This window comes from Rhineura floridana, chromosome 7, assembly GCF_030035675.1.
Source record: "Rhineura floridana isolate rRhiFlo1 chromosome 7, rRhiFlo1.hap2, whole genome shotgun sequence".
NCBI lineage: Eukaryota > Metazoa > Chordata > Lepidosauria > Squamata > Rhineuridae > Rhineura > Rhineura floridana.
The window spans coordinates 40,086,218-40,105,103 of NC_084486.1; the positions used below are offsets into that span (position 1 = coordinate 40,086,218).

The following is an 18,886-nucleotide window of genomic DNA, read 5'->3' on the forward strand; positions in this document are numbered from 1 at the left end:
TAGCCATTGATTTCTTTTGTTTTGGAGCTCTCTGGATACATCCACCCTGCAAGGGGGCAAAGTGCCACCCACAACTCCAACCTTTAGATAGCAGTGCCACCACCCTGCTTATAAGGCTCTGAGCTAGTGGGCTGCAGGAATACTTATAGCCTTCAAGGTCTTAGGAATTGGGAAACTGCCGTCATTCACTGATAGAAGGAAGAATCAACCTGTCCCGTCCTGATTCCCTGTTTACCTACACCTTAGAATGTGTTGCTGGACCATCTCAGCTCAAAGAGGGTAAACTAGTATTTCAAAATTGTAAAGAATTTACTACTTAAACTATGTGAAGGGCTAGCATAAGTCCCATTTCAGGAAAGTAATATTAGAGATTTGCCAATCCAACTTGGAGTATCAGGAGGATTGCAATCGTCAGAACATATGACTATGCTCATCCTTGAAAAAGATGGGGGAGACATTATTTTATTATTTAAAGTTGAATGCCACTTTTCCATATAAATATGCTCAAAGCAGCTCAAAACAGAACAAAGAAAATGAAAGTCAATACATCATTACAATACCAATCAAGTACAAAGTTATTTCAGAACATAGCAATCCAACAAATAACTCCGTTTGATCATATGAACATTATAACATTTAAAGTCATCATGGAACAAACGGTTAATCAATTAGTATATATTAATGAAAAGTATAATGAATATTCCAATGCAGTTGTGAGTCAACAATAATATAACTAGCAGTCACTGCTTGTCAGCACTATACCAGATAGTACAAAAACTAACGAAGTATATAAAATTTTTCATAGGGGCTTAACTTTTTTGAAAGGTGCACAAAGATCCTAACGACATGATCATATATTAAAAAATACGCAAATCTATAAAATGCATTAAGAACCTATAGAAACTAAACTTTAAAAGTACAAACATTTCATAGCAGCTTGATCTTGTAAAGTGCTCTAAAAATCACCTCTTCATCAATCTTCTTATTCTTACTTGATCCTATTATTCTTACTCAGTCTCTCAGTGGCTTTTGATACCATTGACCATGGTATCCTTCAGAGCTGACTTAGCGAGATGGGTATCAGAGGCACTGTTTTACAGTGGTTCTGATCCTACCTCCAGGGTTGTTTTCAGAGAATAGCATTGAGCAATTGTCTTTTGGCCCCCTGGCAGTTGCGCTGTGGGATGCTGCAGGGTACCATCGTGGTCCCAATGCTGCTTAACATGTATTTGAAGCCCTTGACAGTGGTCATCAGGAGATTTGGGACAAGGTGTCAGCAGAACACTGATGTTACCCAGCTCAATTCTCCATAGCATATGAATTGTGAGAGACTGTGCAAGCCATGGACTGGCCTGGACTCACTGGTGAGCTGGATGAGGGCCAATAAATTGAGTCTGAATCCTAGCGATGCTGTGGGCTGGTGATTCCTGAGTTTGGATATTTGGTCAGTTGCCTGCTTTGGATGGGGTCGTACGCTCTCTGAAACAGCAGGTTCATAGTCAGGAGGTGCTCCTGGATCCATCTTTATTGCTAGAGGCCCAGGTGACCTCAGTGGCTAGGAGTGCCTTCTACCAGCTTCAGCCTTTTCTGGACCAGGATAGTTTGACCACTGTTGTCCATGCACTGGTAACCTCCAGGTTGGATTACTGTGATGTGCTCTATGTGGGGCTACCCTTGAGGTTGGTCCAGAAGCTGCAGCTAGTGCAAAATGTAGTGGCGCAACTGCTCACTAGGGCAGGGTATCGCCAGCATGTCACCCTGCTGCTGAAAGAATTGCAGTGACTGCCTATTAGCTACTGGGCTAAGTTCAAGGTCCTAGTTTTGGTGTTTGAAGCCCTATACAGTTTGGGACCTGGGTACCTGAAAGACCAACTTACCTGTTATATACCCAGTCAGTCACTACACGCTGCAGGTGAGGACCTCCTGCAGATACCATCTTATCAAGAGGTCCGTTCTGCACAACATAGGAAGCGGACCTTTAGTGTCATGGCACCTACCCTTTGGAATTCCCTTGCCTTAAATATTAGACAGGTGCCATCTCTGTTATCTTTTCAGCACCCACTGAAGACCTTCCTCTTTCAACAAGCCTTTTAAGTTGAGACGTATCCCAGACTGCATCTGTGTTGGGATTGCTTTTTAAGATGTTTTTAAAGCTTTTTTTAAAAATATGTTTTTAAAGATGTTTTGTTTTAATATATTTTAAAGTCTGTTTTTATGACATTTTAGCATGTTTTTGTAAAAAACATTTTAGTGTTTTTGTTTGCCATCCTGGGTTGCTACTGGGAGGAAGGGTGGGATATAAATTAAATAAAAATAAATAAATAAATCTTCATAGGAAGCCACTCTTCTGTCAGCAACCAATGGCTTCCATCTCTTCCTTCACTCTGGCCTCTCACCCCAGATTCCCGTTAAAGCCATCAGATAATCACAAAAACTTAAGAGTGTATATTTGAAACCAACCTGCATCTCTCACCAACACCCCCTCCTTACCTCTCACTCACAGAGGGGGGACCATAATAAATAACAACAAAGAAAGTGCCCCTTTGGGGTCGCTCCCTGTAGGAGTCACCCCGTCACCCACAGCAGTGCCTCCTTTTATCCCATACCCAAACACCAGTCTGAAGGTGGTGTCCAGAGCTGGCTCAGATACTGCCTGAGGTATTAAAGGGTTAGAGTCACATCCCTTAACCTGCACTTCTGAGCTGCCAAGAGTCCCACTTTCAGAAAGTGACATCAAAAGGGGGTACTGGGGAGACAGACAAGATGTAGGACCCCCAAGAAATATTGTTTGCTTTGAGAGCTGTTGACTGGGTGGGCAGAAGCAGGTCTATAGAGCACTGAGGAATCTCCAGAGCATTAAATACAAAGATTGAAACTGTGTAGATCTTTCAGGGTGAGAGCCAGTGGCATCCGGAAATCCTGCTAAGATGCAAGAAATTTAAATCCTTCACAGTAGTCCTCCAGAAAGCTAATATAATATATATAGATGGGGTTGTCCCTTTAAACCTTTGGTGGCAAACTACATGCAGTGTGTACAGTGGCACAGGGGACAGTCCTGTTCAATGAGATGAATTGAACTTTTCTGACTGTTACTATTGCACAAAGAGGAAACAGATTGATGCTGCCTAGTAGATCCAGAAAAGGAAAAAAACCTCAGCGAGACAAGAATTGGGAAGATTTCCTCCCCCTCCCCCAAGTACAAACTCTTCACAGATACCATTTTAATAAGTGGTTGGATATAATCAGTAATGTGCCTTGGTTACTAACACTTATGTGATTTTCACCTATCTGCAGCCCCAAAATTTTGAATGCCATAAATAATTATATTTATCTTCTTTAACTCAAATTAATTTTAACGCATAAGTTTCTCCCACAGTTCATCTATCCGGGAAATGAAACAGGGCTATCCTCTCTCCCAGATCTCTTTTCATTAGCCATAGAGGTACTGGTGAGCAGGATTAAGGTAGACCCTCAGACTGAGGGAGTCATTGTGAATGCTAAGAAGTATATCATTACCCTCAATGCCAATGGCATATTATTAGTGACAGAATTTTAGTAGACCCATACCAGCATTGAAGGGTCAGCTTCTTAATTTTCAGAAAGTGGCAGGGCTGGAAATAAACTATGCAAAAATCAGAGCTCCTGTGGGAGCTCCAGTCCTTGGAAGAGGAGTGGAGGGGTTTGTGGTCTAAACCCCACCTCAGGATCAACTTTGTTGTATTTACTATCGGTTCCCCTCTGTGAGTGAGAGTCAAGGAAGGGAAGGGATGTTGGTGAGGCTCCCTGTGAGAGAGGCAGGGTGGTTTCAAATATACACTCTTAAGTTTTGGGGGTTATCTGATGGCTTTAACGGGAATCTGGAGTGAGAGGCCAGAGTGAAGGAGTTAATAAGATTCTGTTCTTATTGTTGGCTTCTCAAATGGATGTTCTGGAAGTGTAAAGAAGGGTTCTCACTGAGTCGTTGATATAGCAGGATTTGGCAAACAGCCCTGAAAGGATACCCTCACATAATTCAGTTGGTAACAGCTTGAATGGGACCTCTCAATTTAATTTACAGTGTACATCTTGTAAACAAGTGTGAAGTGATACACATTGGGGCAAAAATCTTAATTTCACTTATATGCTTACGGGGTCTGAACTGGTGGTGACTGACTAGGAATGAGATCTTAAGATCATAGTGGATAGCTCAATGAAGATATCGACCCAGTGTGTGGCAGCTGTGAATAAGGCAAATTCTATGCTAGGAATCATTCGGAGAGAGACTGAAAATAAAACTGCCAATATCATAATGTTATACAAATTGTGGCATGACCGCATGTGGAATACTGGGCACAGTTGTGGTCGACCCACCTCAAAAAGGATATTTTAGAGTTGGAAATGGTTTGGAATAGGGTAACCAAAATGATCAGAGGGAGGGAGTAATGCCCTTATAAGGGAAGGTTACAACATTTGAGGCTTTTTAGTTTAGAGGAAAAGCGTGTAAGATGACATGATAGAGGTGTATAAAATTACGCGTGGTGTGAAGAAAATGGATAGTGAAAGGTTTTTCACTGTGTCTTATAAATACTAGAACTTGTGCACACCCAGGGAAAGTACTACTTCAGAGTGCGTAGTTAAATTGTGGAATTTACTCCTACAATGGGTTGTGATGACCACCAACTTGGATGGCTTTAAAAAAGGATCAGAGAAATCCATGGAGGATAAGACTGTCAATGGCTACTAGACATGATGGCTATGCTCTCCTTTATGGTCAGAGGCAATATGCCTCTGAATGCCAGTTACTGGGAACTGCAGGTGAGGAGAGTGCTGTCACACTCACATCATGCTTGCTTGCTTCCCAGTGGCACCTGGTTGGTCAGTGTCAGAACAGATGCTGGACTAGATCAGCCTTTGGCTTAATCCAGCAGAGCTCTTCCTACTTTATTATAGGCTGTAGAAATAACAGTGCATAATCTTTCTTAACCATGTTTTTGAAGTTCAGTTTTTTGCATTTGCAGATGACAAAATATTGAATAAAAAGTTTTTTTTAAAAAACTAATCCTCACAATTCCAGCTGACTTTGCAGGCTGCCCCTAGGAATCTGGTTGGCCACTGAGAACAGGATGCTGGACTAGATCAGCCTTTGACATGATCCAGTAGGGGTTTTCTTACATGCTTTCGTTTTATGAGAAGGGCAGAAAATATACCTATTTTTGCCACTCCATGAGTAATTTTTTGTACCTCGTGTCATGTTACCTCTTTTTTAGGCAATTAATAACCTGGGTTTAATGGTTTGGCTTAATGCAAACCAGGATCTCTGCAAGAGAAAAAGGATAGTAGTTGGGTGAGAGAGGCAACAGTGCTTGTCCACAGCTTTGTAAACATTGTCCATATAGCCACTGTATAAATTTTTGACAATATTTTTTGTGCTACCTTTTTTTTTTTGCCAAAATATCATTTGGGGTTAGAGATTTATGTTCTATGGCCCCCACCCCAAATCTGAGCAAACTAGCTGCTATTTACCATTAAATATATTTTGTTTCTTAGTCCTGACAGCTTTTCTCAGAAACATTTAGTCAATTGGTTCCTGTTTGTGCCCAGTCACACTCTGGTCTGCTCAAGTCGCAGAAGGATCATTCCAGTAGATTTCACTGGATGTGAATATAAGTGGCTGCTGCACTATTTTAAAAAAAAAATCCAAAAAATTATATCATTCGTACCCATATTGAAACACCAGAAACACAATTAGAAAAAAATTATGTGGCACCCCTGATTACAGAGGGGTCAAAAAGTGGGGAGGGTAATCTAAAAACTGGCGTTATCTTTAATTTCTCTGCTTCTATAAATGATATCAACTTCAACCAAAAAAGGTTTTATTCACCATAGTCTGGACATAATTTTTATACAGTTGTTAACTACTTTACACTAAATACACGGTGAGCACCAAGAAAAGACAGAAAAAGAATTGTGGCTTTTGCTACCTTTGACCCCTCCCTAAGGCCCTTAATTTCAGTATCACAGATGCTTTTATTTTTTGCCATTTCCCTATCCAAAGTAGAGAAAGTTGACGTCCACAGAGTTTAAGTATCTTCTAAGGAGGAAAAATCCTGAAGTTGGCCATTTTATAAAATTGTTAGTGAGTCCTCGTATCTCAAAGGAGAGTAATTTAAATACCTGACGTTTTGATAACAGAAAACCTCTGTCAGTGCAATCACCATCACCAATTTTCATCATAGTGTTTTGCCCATTTTTTCAGATTCCCCCTCCCCCATTTTTGCCACATTTGCCATTGCAGCTGTTTTTCATAGTCAATGTTACTGAAACAAATCTTAGATTGGATGCCTGAGGCCTTAATTTTGTGTTAAATTGATAGATAATGAATTTACTTTAAAATGGTGCAGAAACCACCCCCTGGTGAAAGTATCTGGACTGATCCAGAAGTCTTTGTACAATGCACAACATGATGCTAAAAACACTATTTGATTCTGGTAAATATGTTCCTTGTTTGTGGAAGGTGTATACAGTAGGGCCCCACTCATACGGCAGGTTAGGTTCCAGACCCCCAGCAGAAAGTGAAAACTGCCGAAAAGCGGATCAGCTGTAGCGCAGGGGTCTGGAACCTAACCTGCTGATCACACCAGAGGAGGAGAAGATCAGATCTTCCCCTCCTCGGGCGCGATTACCTCGAGCGGGAGTCTGATCACGCCAGAAGAGAAGATCAGCAGTAGCAATCAGCTGGAGTGCAGGGAGCTCCAGCCCCCCTCCAGCTGATCGCCCCGTTGGCGCTGTATTAACGGAACGCTGAAAAGCAGGGTGCCGAGAAGCAGGGCCCTACTGTATTTGAATCTAGCCAATTCATTGTCCAGGCTTTTAAAAGAAGGCTAAACCCTCTTTAACCCAAGTCAAAACACTGATTCATCTATATTAATACTACCTATACTGACTAGTAGTAGCTCTAAGGTCATGGGGGTGAAGCTGTTTCAGACTCTCTTTCTAGGGGCCTGAAATGGATAATAATGAGATTGAACCTAGAACCTTCTGCATTAAAATTGTATAATCTATTACTGAGCAATGGCCCTACTCCATAGTCTGTGAGCCACCTGCTCAGCCAACCAGCCTCTATTTACAATAAAATCATTTTGTGTTGTTGGGAATTTATCTCGCACAACATCTGCTAAAGAATATTTCTAGTATACATTTGTTAAATCGGCCTAATGCTAACACATGACAACCTCAGTGAAGCTGAACATATCACTTCTGTTTGATGCATTTTCTGTCTTGTCTGGACTGCCTGTCTCAAAATATTTTATCCTGTAACATTTTTACATAACCTCCTGTTAGTGAAGCTAGTTAATTGGCTTATTCTGATTCATTAATCATGCGACAGATTTTGCTTTTAAACTTATAAAACTGGATTCTGATGCTAAAGAACATTCAAAACCTAAACAATTACCCTTTAGGCAGTAGATTATGATTATAATTTCCCTAGCCAAGTAGAAAAAAGAAAAAGAAACAGTATATTTTCTGTTTGATCCACATGGGGACCTCAGTGAGGCTCTAGTTATTAATATATTTAATCCAAATTTCAATCTTACTGCAGGTTGGGTTTTTTTGCATTTGAATTTGACAGGAGTTTTTGGTCTGTTTGGTCATAGATGTTTTAGGGAGCTATTAATGTTGTGTATGTGATACTCAATTTCTTTGTTTATGTTTTGTCTCTCAAGTGGGGTTTTTATACTGCCAGAGACATGTTCATTAACATTTGGTGGGAGGAGTATACTATTGCTTTATCGTTAATAATAATCTTCTTGCGTCAGTCAGTTGCATTTCAATCATTGCCAGATTCACTGTTAAATCAGCCCTGTATTTGTACTTACCTTCACATCTGGTATAGCAGAATAAATGTACAATGTGATTTCCTATTCTGGACTCTGGCATAAAATGATAACTTAAAATCTGCAAAAAAATGGTTGCCTTTATATGATGAAAATGAGTGATTTGTACAGAGCCATAATCGCAAGAGTTGAGTTTCTGATGGATTTCCTATGTCTATATGCATTTCTCTGGGATTTTAATTGGGAACCTCATGGTCTGAGGCCTGTATGTCTTCTTTTTGCTTAGTTTCTGAGACTGAAAAATATCAATCTATTTACTGTCCCAGAGATAAGTTTGGTGTTGTATCATTGATACTATGATCTTCCTATTGTAGATAATGATCTCTTTGTCTCTAAATGTGGCACAGTGGTTATATACATTTATATTTTTATAAATATTAATTTTATTTCTATTTTTATGCAGCATGTTTCTTGTCCTGTGAACAGTTTTGTTTTGTGATGATTTTCGGTCATAAACAAATTTGTTTAGTTTTGATCTCCATGGGAATACTAAGCTATCACTGGCTCATGTCCGAAGGCTACATAGGGCAGTTGATTTCAGGGGCATCAGAGGACATTGCTGAACACCCACAATTCTTTGCATTGGTTTCTTGTTCTTGGATTGGATGTAATGTAATATTCCATTGAAAATGCTGTAATCCACTATACAGCCTTTTGCACAGTGTAATTATTGAGCTGAGCTCGTGTTGCTAGATAGATCCAGCTCATGGAATGGTTTTAGATTTGTGTGGATGAAGCATCCTGAAGAAAAGCCTTCTTTTGCATTCAGAATATTACATTGGAACTGTTCAAAGGACAAATAAATGTTGAAATGAGATGGAGAAACACATTATATTTTTTTTGTGTGTATTTTAAGGTTTATCACCCCCGTTCTGACAGCTATGAGACACAGAACCAGCACTATGGAAGAGGATTAACTAAAGATACAATAAAAAATGGTAATGTTTCTATTTAGATTCATTCCTTGTACTAGCTATTTCAGACCTTTACTGCAAGACTAGATGGGCTTATGACCTACATGTACTGTGTTGTATAGTTAAAAAAAAAATTGAGGGTAATATAATAAACATTTTCTAGCATGCAGGATTGCTAGGCAAGGGAAGGAAGTGGTACCATTTTGACCAGGGGCTAAGAGCAGGAGGAAGAATGAATAGGGCCTGTTGCGGGGGAAGGTGGTAAAGGGAGTGGAAGTTGGGGAGGGATGTCTTTTTCTCATTTTCTAGTAGAATTTATGGAGGATAAAAATAATATTATGTAGGATTTCCTACTCCTGAGTGGTAAGTAAAAATGTTGAGTATTGATGACACTGTTTTGAATGTTTAAAGTGATTCCCATAAATTCTCAGTAATTCTCACAAAAATCCTGTAAGATAGGTCAGTTGTTGTTCTCATATTGTACTGAGGGAAGGATGAGGCTAAAAGATGGGGGGGTTGTTCATGTACATGTCAGAAGCAAGATTTGAATTGGAGAACACCAGAATAAATCAGACACAGAAGTATGATATTTAATATTGTAAATATTATTTTGATTATGGGAAATCTGAATTAGGCCATTTGTCTGAATTTTATGTGTGAAGAATGGAGCATACTATCAAATGACTGTGAATAATGATTTAAACCAGAATTCTATTATCAGAATAGTGTAAAATTTATTTTGCTTTTTGAAAGATAGGCACCTTTCCTGCACTGAAGCAGTTTGAACTTTCCAGTCAGTAGCCATTAATTGAAGTGGTTTCTTTCTTGCAGGTGTTGCTTGTTTTTTTCATAATGGATGCTACCTGAGAAAAGATGCTATAGCTGCCAGTATTCAAAAGATTAAAGAAATATTGCATTGGTTTGAGAACCAGAAGCAGCTTAACTTTTATGCAAGTTCTTTACTATTTGTCTATGATGGTTTGTATCCGATGACAACTACATGGTTAAATGATGGCGGTCTAGTTGAGAAGGGAAGAGTGCCCAAGGGACAAGTGCCAAGTGGAGGTACATTGGAATATAATAATAACATGCACGTTATCAGTTCTACAGAAAATGGCAAAGTAGAGACCTCTGTAGGCAAAGGCTTCTCTAAAATGTATGCACTTCACAAAAGGCACCAGAGTCAAATTTCTCTTAAAGTTGAAACTGTGGAGCAAAACAACGTATGGAAGAGCAGTACTAGCCTTTCACAGGAACATCTGAATGGAAATGTTATACCTCAGCTGGAAAAAGTTTTCTGCCACATGCCTGCTATGCTGCCAGAAAGTGTGGAGGTTGAAGTCAGAATGATAGATTTTGCGCACGTGTTCCCCAGCAACACACAAGATGAGGGCTATATTCATGGTCTGAAGAATTTAATTACTGTCCTTCAAAATATTTTAGATACTTAATTTTTTCCCTATGATTTCTACTGGGGGCCAATTATAATGAAAAGCAACAACATTTCTGCACTTGTGATTCTGTTATGTTGGTTTGTTATTGTTCTACATTTTACTTGTCTTTGTACTTGGGGTAGGATGATCAAGTATTTTATAATCTTACTCAGGAAAATTCTGTAGTTTCTTACAGTTTAGTCAGAGTAGTTAATGAAATTTAACTGGTAGTTGTAGGAACTTGCATTTAACTAACGAAGCTTAGCTGAAATTGTGGGAAAACTTGTATCAGATAAAATGATTGAGCTTTCTTGTATCGTTAAATGTTTTAGCTTAATCACAGTCTGTTCATGCAGCCAGAACACTGAGCCATATATCTAAATAACGGGTTATTGGAAGAATATTAGGATATTATCCTTGGGTCTTTACCACATCTTTAAAACTGGAGTAATTCTATTTATTTCTAAGGGATAAATGCTTAGAAATCTGTATTCTAATTGAACCAGCATTTTTTAGTGAGATGTGAATTTACTGGTGCATTCTTAAAACTGGTCAGTTGTGTTCATCTTTTCATGGCTGAACTTAAAGGTATACTCCTACAGTGTAATTAATATGTAAGTGCTATTGAAAAGTTTTTCAAAAATTGTGAAATGGGAGGTGTCAGCCATGTAAAGATGTAAAATGCTGTTTTGAAAAGTTTGTGTTAGAGGCTCTTTTTCGTTTATAAGATTTATCTTAAGGTAATCAACTAGGGCTGGGTTTCGACATTGCAGAAAAGCAGCAAAAGAGAATGTACAAGTGAGTCCACATTGTCTGAAGCCAGTTAGTAAAGTAAGATGGTACTGTGACCATTTTTTGGTGTGGGCAATTTTGTTGAATTGCACACTCAGTAGCAAAGACAGTTTCAACAGGATGCAGTTGGAGAAAGTGTCTGAAGAGCTCTCCAGTTTCTCATGTTACATCCTCTTGAAGTCATCTCATCCAAGGAATGTCTGATCATTGTAAGTAAATCCATGCCAAAGAATGACCATTATGCTATCTTTTGGGAAAGAGTATTCAAAATTACCAAGTTGTTTATGGCCAGAATAAAGCCTGGTTCAGACATAATGCTAAACCATGATGAAGATGAGCAGGTGTGTGCTGCAGAGTCGTACCTCCCTGGGCTGTTTGGTGAGGAAGGGTGGGATAAGGCAAATAAATCAAGAAATGTGCTTCACTTTTCTGTATGAGTAGAGAATGTTTGTTCAAAAATGCGAATGGAAGCTTTAAACCACAGTACTTAAGTCTGAATACAAAACTCTGGTTTGTTAAAACTGAATTAGTAGCACTGTAGCTTCATATCATAGTTTGAACAAGTCACGATTTACCTCTATTGAGACATAATTGGAAACTCTCATTTTGGAACAAACCACAAACAGAAACTTTAACGCCTTCTTGTGCGTGAAGGGGAGGGGAGAGTGTGAGTCCAAGGCTCGGGTCTGCTTGTTCTCTTAGCATTATGTTTGAAATGGGTCTTATTATTGGGCCAATATTGGGCTGGTGTAAGAGCACTTCTGGCAGCTTCCATTAACATTAAAAAAAGCAGGAAGGAAACTAGAATGACATTGCAATGTTTACTACATGACAACTCACAGCAACTCTCATGGGCATGTTTCAGAATATCTTTGGCATAGAATTGCTTGTAGGAAAATCCGGTGATACGGGGCAGAAAAATGTACTAATCAGAAAAATTTCTGGAAAATCTTAGTGCTTTATTTTTCCATGGAAATTTTTCCTTTTCATAAGCTTATTAGTAGTAATGAGTGGATGCCAGCTGTACATACAGTATCAGGCAAGCTTAGCAATTACAAAGTTTTTAGCTTTGTTTACTAAATACAAGTAAAATACATGCTACATTTGATCAGAATTTTTTCCAATTCAAAATTTCCCGGGAAACCCACACCTCTGGAAAAAGCTTTGTAATCAGAAGTCCCATTTTCTAATTGTGGTGTCAAGGAGAACAGTTTGCTTGAGTTCAAACTGTATCAAGAACTAGAGGCAACCTATCACTTAGCAGGCAGAGTTAATGGAAACACGAAGTCCCAGCAGTGTTGTAAGGGAATTATGCAAATATACACTTGCCCTTTCCTGCATTTAATTTTCTCAACATTTAGAACAAAAGCCAGAATTCCAGGTTTAATTTCAGTGTTCTGCTAATACTGAGTCATTAAATGGTGTCTTGTATGCTAATTGGACATAAGACATTATCAAAGAATTGTGTTTCACTTACTAAGGTTCACTGAAATACTGATTTTAAGTGGAAGCCAAATGTGGTAATATGATAAACTTAAATTTTTAGTTTATATTTCAAGTGTGTTGATATCGAAACAAATGCTGTATTGATAAGCAGTTTTAATATAGGTTATAAAGTGAGCCTTAACTAATAAAAGCTAGTGTCAGATATTCAAAGGTGATGCCTACCATCTTTAAGAGTGATTAGGAGAATTCAGTGTTCTGTGAACTAATTTAAACAATATTCTGGAAAAAGTTACACTGTTTTTTCCTAATAAGCTGTCTTTGTCATGGGTAGCTTTTTTTATAGTAGCCTATGTTTTCACTGGCAGTTTTTTGTTCAACGCAGAATATTTACACAGACGTATGTAATATACAGGAATATCTAATGTAGGCAGGTGTCTTTGCTTTCTTGTCCTGTGCCAGTGGAAATGTCATTGCACATCTGTAAGGCAGTAGCCTGTATGCTCTGTAGTATAAATATTGTAATTGTTCATTTCTCTGCTGCTTACCATCTTTGATATAACTACAACATTGTTGGATCATCTTACAGAAAACAGTCCTGTCTAATTTTCAGTTTTTATAGGTGCAATCATTACAGAACTCCTATTTTCATTCTGTTTGGAATATAAGACTACTTTATACTAGAAGCTGGGTGTAGCTAAAAGTGACCCTCGAGCTTAGACTAAATTCAGTAAACAGTAAATTCAGAAATTAATGTTTTCTGACTTTCACTGGTGAACAGAAAGGAGAATAAAAACTCAAAATGGGATAGTATACTTTCCTTTACCTTAGTGTGCTTTCTATGCCCATTATTTATGAGCTGATTCCATCATTTCCATTTACTGTGCGTCGGAAGCCTTGCAGAGTGATCCTTTAATAGCATAAGCTTGGACATATAATTGTGAAAGGTCTTATTTCAAAGATTTCCTGATCCTATATCTTCTTTGAGTAAGTTGGATGTGCACAAGGATTTTTGATGCATGCAGAGTCTACCATATTCACCTAATGAAGAGGGCAACTTTATATGTGCAGAACAGATATGCCTACCTCTGATTGAAGTGAATATGAAAACCTGCATATCGTGAGAATTTGGTGTATGTATCAGAACACCTGTAAAGCTTGAAATTGGAGCCCCTGTATGGAATAAGGAGTATTTCAAAATCTGTGTGTCTTTGGAAGGAAGAATGACTAAGGTAAGCGCTAATGAAGATTACTGCACAGATACAGTCTGTGTAAATGACATTGATTTTGACAAGTTGGCTCTTGTCAGAAGGGCACTTCTTGAAGTATTGCTTCTAATGTGTTTGTGAGAATGCTCCTTTTAAATGTATTTTGTGGGAAATTATGTACAATCTTACCGGATAAGAATTTAAATTACATAATTTTTTAATAGCAAAACATTTTCATTCTTGGTATTTTTGGAAATTAGTTATTCCTGTTGCGTATATTCAGATGAGATTTAAAATAATTGTATTATGAAATGTTAAAATATTTTAACTACTAGTTTTACAAAACTGAAATTCTGTATAATCGTGTTTTCACATGGAAGTTGTATTTTCAAACAAAGTATTTTTGTTCTGTTTTACAGGAAAACTATTTTTGCAGATCCCATACATTACATACCATTCCATATGAGATGCTTACATTTTAGGAAAGACTATTTTCACTTAATTTGTGGATCAAACCAACAGTTTGGCAGATTGCAGCTAGATCCTATCAGCGCCTACTTGGAACGAAGTCTCAATGAGTTTTGTGGGTATTCCTTAATAAGTATGCATAGGATTGTGGCCTTAGTTTGCTATAGTAGAACTGAATAAGATTTACTTATGAATGTGATTGGTTGTCACTTAGAGTGCAAAATGCTGCACAGATTTTGAGAGAAACATATTTCAGTATTAGATACTAATTGAAGGAATTAATTAAAAGGGCACAACCACTATAGGTCTTGAGCCTAACCCATTCTAAATTGCTTTGTAGTGCCCTTTTAAAGGACTGCAGCTAATCTAAAAACACTGCTTTCTGCCTATTCATATTAGCTATCTTAAATTATTTTTATGGTTTACACTATTTGCAATAACTGTCCTTGCTGAGTGCCTTCTGCTTCAGTTTTGGTACCTTTTAAATGACCTCGCATAGCATCTAATGTGATGTAATGCAATGTTTAAGGGAGAGTTTAACTACATTGATGATGTCCCATTACTGTTAAGAGAGTATTGCTTCAATATTTATCTTCTGTTGATCCTAAAGCCTCCCATTCCCACCCCAAACTCAAATGTGTCTCCTAAGGGATTTTGTCTGGCTCTCCAGTTACCAAATAAGAAGCCAAAAAAATTGAGAAGGTGTGGCATCTATTGCAACAGGGCTTGGAAACCGGGCATTTTTAAGGGGTGGGAATTGTGGCTTTGGGTTGCCCACCCCTTATCCCTTCTTGAGTGGCCCTACCTCAAAACTAGTTGCTCACTGGGGGCATATTGCCTTCACTAAAAACAAACAAACTGGGGATTTAATAAACAATCACATGCATCCATGTGCCTTGTTGGTACTCAAAAGAAGCAATGAATTAGAATTTCTGAAAAGAGGGACCTCATCTGTGTGGTTGTGAACCGGTCCTTAGGGTGTTTGAAACTAACTATATGTGAATCTCTTTGAAGTGGACCTTCTGTAGCATAACGTATGGAAACAAATTTGAATATTTAAGATTTCAGATTGTAGAGGCTAAAGTAGGCAGCAGTAAATAATTTACTCACTGAAAGTGTAACTTTTTGTAGATTGTGTCCCAAATCCTTACATTCAATTTTGGTTTGCCTGTTTTCTATGTACTGCTCATGCCGATAAATCATTGAATTGGAACATAGAATGATGAACTCATTCAGCTGTGAAATACTATTCCATTACATGTCTATGAGCTAAATACTGCACATTTGTAATTGTTCATAGCAGTTTTGTTAGCTGAAGTTAATGCACATTTAAAACTTGCATACTATGAATGTTTCTACTAACTTTGCTCGATAACAATTCTGACCAGTTTTTAATATAGGTATAGAAAATTAATTTTTGTTTGCCATACTTTTAGAGAAGTGACTCCTGTATATTTAGAGTTTATCATTGTGTTGATAATCTTTATATGAAATCCAGCAACAAGAAAGAGAAGCAACAGTGATTTGGGGAACAAATGAACATTTACACACATTGTCTAAATCATTGTCTGAATATGCTTTTGAAATCTGTATAAATGTTGGCACTGGATAAAAAAATCTGAACTGGCTGAACTGACTTTGTACTAAAATGTCCAAATATTATTATATTGCACATCTGAATATGAATGAAACCAGAGTGCACATAAGCACTTTAATAGTCTGGGAAACTGTACTGGAAAATATGTGGAAGCATGTGAAATTGCACCTAGAGCTGGATTAACTGATGGTTTGGGTGGGAGGAGGGGGGAATTTTACAGCTTAAATGTATTGTATATGAATGAATGAATGTAGTCTGATCTCATTTTCTCTGGCTCAAAAGTTCAAAATTGTGTTGTGCAATGTCCTTTGTTTGGTTTTTGTGTGTTTGACTATAAATGATACTGTGGGGAGACTGTTGTTGGACTGCAGAGGTATGTAGGTTATTTTATAGTAAAAATCTATTATGCTGTATACCAATTCTTTTGTAATTTATGTGATATTTAGGTAATTCTAATAGCTGTATATTGGGCTGACTATTAAATTGTCTTTTAAGTTAACTTGAGTATAGTGTCCTTGATTTATTAAGCAATATATTGCTTCAATTATGAGAAAAAAATATCCCCCCTTTTGTAATTTCTGTTGCCAAGTGAAGTTCTTCCCCTCTAAACTGTCAAGTTCCAAGCTACTGATGAAGCGGAGTGCTACCAACCCCCTCATACTTTTGTTACTGTTACTAGTATTAATGTACATAGTCTTGGTTTGAGAAGTTTACTACCCAACGTTTGTGTGTGTGGGAGAGACAGGCAAGAGTAGAAGGGCTCTGTGGCCCATAATTAGCAAATATTTGATAGGCAGGTAATAGGGACAGGAAATCTGCTGTAGTGGCATGGCAGTTGTGGAGTTCCTTCTCTCAGGAAGCCTGTCAAGCCCCCTCTGATAGCACCTGATTTTTTTATTATTACAGAAGGCAATTTACAGTGCCTTGAAAAAGTAATCAGACCCCTGACCAGTGCTCTCATATTACTGAATTACATAGAGTGCATTGTAATTTTGTTCTGTATGGTATAGCACAGTGGGGAGGAGAGCCTGGCTGGGAGTCCAGAGTCTGTGAGTTCAAATCCCTGCTCTTGTCTCCTGGGTGTCAAGAATCAGCTAAAGATCACCCCCACAGTGAGTGGCTCAGGGGTTACGTGCCCTGCCACCTGTGTAGCCGCTGACAAGCTGCATAGTCCCAAGGAGCCCAGTTGCCCCCCAGCTGGCAGTTGCAGACAAGGAAGAGGCTGGCTTGTGTAGCTGTGGCAAGCTGAGCAGGCTCTAGCCAGCTGGGGAGGACTAGCCTCAGAGGGAGGCAATGGTAAACCCACTTTGAATACCGCTTACCATGAACACCCTATTCATCGGGTCGCCATAAGTCAGGATCGACTCGAAGGCAGTCCATTTCCACATTCCACATGATATTTTATTTTGAAACACTGAAACTCAAAATCAATTACTGTAAAGTGACATTAGTTTTATGTTTGGAAATGTTCGTAAGAAACAAAAAACTAAATCATGCTGCTTCCATAAGTATTCAACCCCCACACATTAATATTTGGTAGAGTCTCCTTTCACTGCAATAACAGCCTTACGTCTTTTAGAGTAGGTATGTACCAGCTTTGCACACAGTGTCGGAGGGATTTTGGCCCATTTTTCTTGGCAGATTTGCTCCAGGTCGTTCAGGTTGGTTGGACGTCACTCTTGGACCACAATTTTCAAAGAGCGCCACAGATTCTCAGTGGGATTGAGAATCAGGACTTTGACTGGGCCACTGTCGGACATTCACCTTTTTGTTCTTCAGCCACTCCAATATTGCTTTGGTGTTGTGCTTGGGATCATTGCCCTATTGAAAAGTGAATTTCCTCCTAAGCCTCAGTTTTTTAGTGGACTGAAGCAGGTTCTCTTGCAGTATTTCTCTCTATTTTGTTCCATCCATTCTTCCTTCGATTTTAACAAGATGCCCAATCCCTGCTGATGAGAAGCACCCTCACAACATGATGCTGCCACAACCATACTTCACTGTAGGGATGGTGTGTCTTGAGGCATGGGCAGTGTTAGGTTTGCGTCACACATAGCGCTTTGAGTTTTGGCCAAAAAGCTCTATCTTGGTCTCATCTGACCACAAAACCTTTCCCCACATCGCAGCTGGGGCACACTCATGCTTTCTAGCAAACTCCAGACACGCTTTCAGATGGCTTTTTCTTGCCACACTCCCATACAGGCCAATGTTATGCAGAGCTCTTGATATGGTTGACTGGTGCACCATTACTCCATTCCCAGCCACTGAACTCTGTAGCTCCTTCAAAGTGATTGTTGGCCTCTCTGTGGCTTCTCTCACAAGTCTCCTTGTTCAAGTGCTGAGTTTTGAGGGACAGCCTTTTCTTGGCAGTGCCTGGGTGGTGTGATGCAGCTTCCACTGCCTGATTATTGATCCAATTGTGCTCACTGGGATATCCAAACACTTGGATATTATTTTGTATCCTTTTCCTAATCCATTCTGTAGAATGCTTTTTGGTCTTCATTTTCCTTCAGATTCACAGCCTGACCAATGATCCTTCAACACTGGGGTTTTTATCTTGACAATGTGACAGCAATTTTAATGGTTCACAGGTGGTGGCCAATGGTAAGGTAATTGTGTCTTCGATGGGGCAATTGCTTTCATCTGTGTAAACTGGGAGCTTCCATAGCACAGGGGTTGAATACTTAGGCAAGCAACATGTTCCAGTTTTTTATGTTTCTTACAAACATTTCCCAACATAAAACCAATGTCACCTTACAATAATTGATTTTGAGTTTCAGTGTTTCAAAATAAAATATCATACAGAATGAAATTACAATGTACCGTTTGTAATTCAGTAATATGAGAGCAATGGCCCATACTTGCATTACATACTGATTACTCTCCCTGTTGGACTTCTGTGCTGCAGGTTGCCACACCTTGCAGGACCAGGCCTCCAGGAACTCAGCCAGCTGTTGCTGATTTTGTTCACCTGTCCCTTCCCTGGAGGCAATACATAAGCTGGCTGGCTGAGGTGGCTCGTGCTTTGTAGATTTCCTGGCTTTTTGTGGGACTGGCAGGTCTTGAGTTATGTGCCTGGGAGAGAGGACTCGGAGCCAAGCGGGGAGACTTGAGGGGGTCCCAATTAGTGTAGTGACAGGTAGAGGGAGATACGGCATTG

General features: G+C 38.9%; 1 protein-coding gene across 6 annotated transcripts in view; it reads left to right on the forward strand.

Moving 5' to 3' along the window:
• IPMK (inositol polyphosphate multikinase) overlaps positions 1-18,886 on the forward strand; it is a 61,718-nt gene that overhangs the window by 18,344 nt on the left and 24,488 nt on the right. The window contains exons 5-8 of one of the 6 annotated variants that reach the window (XM_061635343.1): positions 8,731-8,812; positions 9,620-10,192; positions 13,528-13,688; positions 14,084-16,200. In XM_061635343.1, the coding sequence (XP_061491327.1) occupies positions 8,731-8,812; positions 9,620-10,192; positions 13,528-13,580 (708 nt within the window). In that variant the 3' untranslated portion in view covers positions 13,581-13,688; positions 14,084-16,200. Of the gene's footprint in view, positions 1-8,730; positions 8,813-9,619; positions 14,053-14,083; positions 16,201-18,886 lie in introns of those variants that run through there. The other 5 variants (XM_061635346.1, XM_061635347.1, XM_061635344.1 and 2 more) reach the window with 5 other exon arrangements.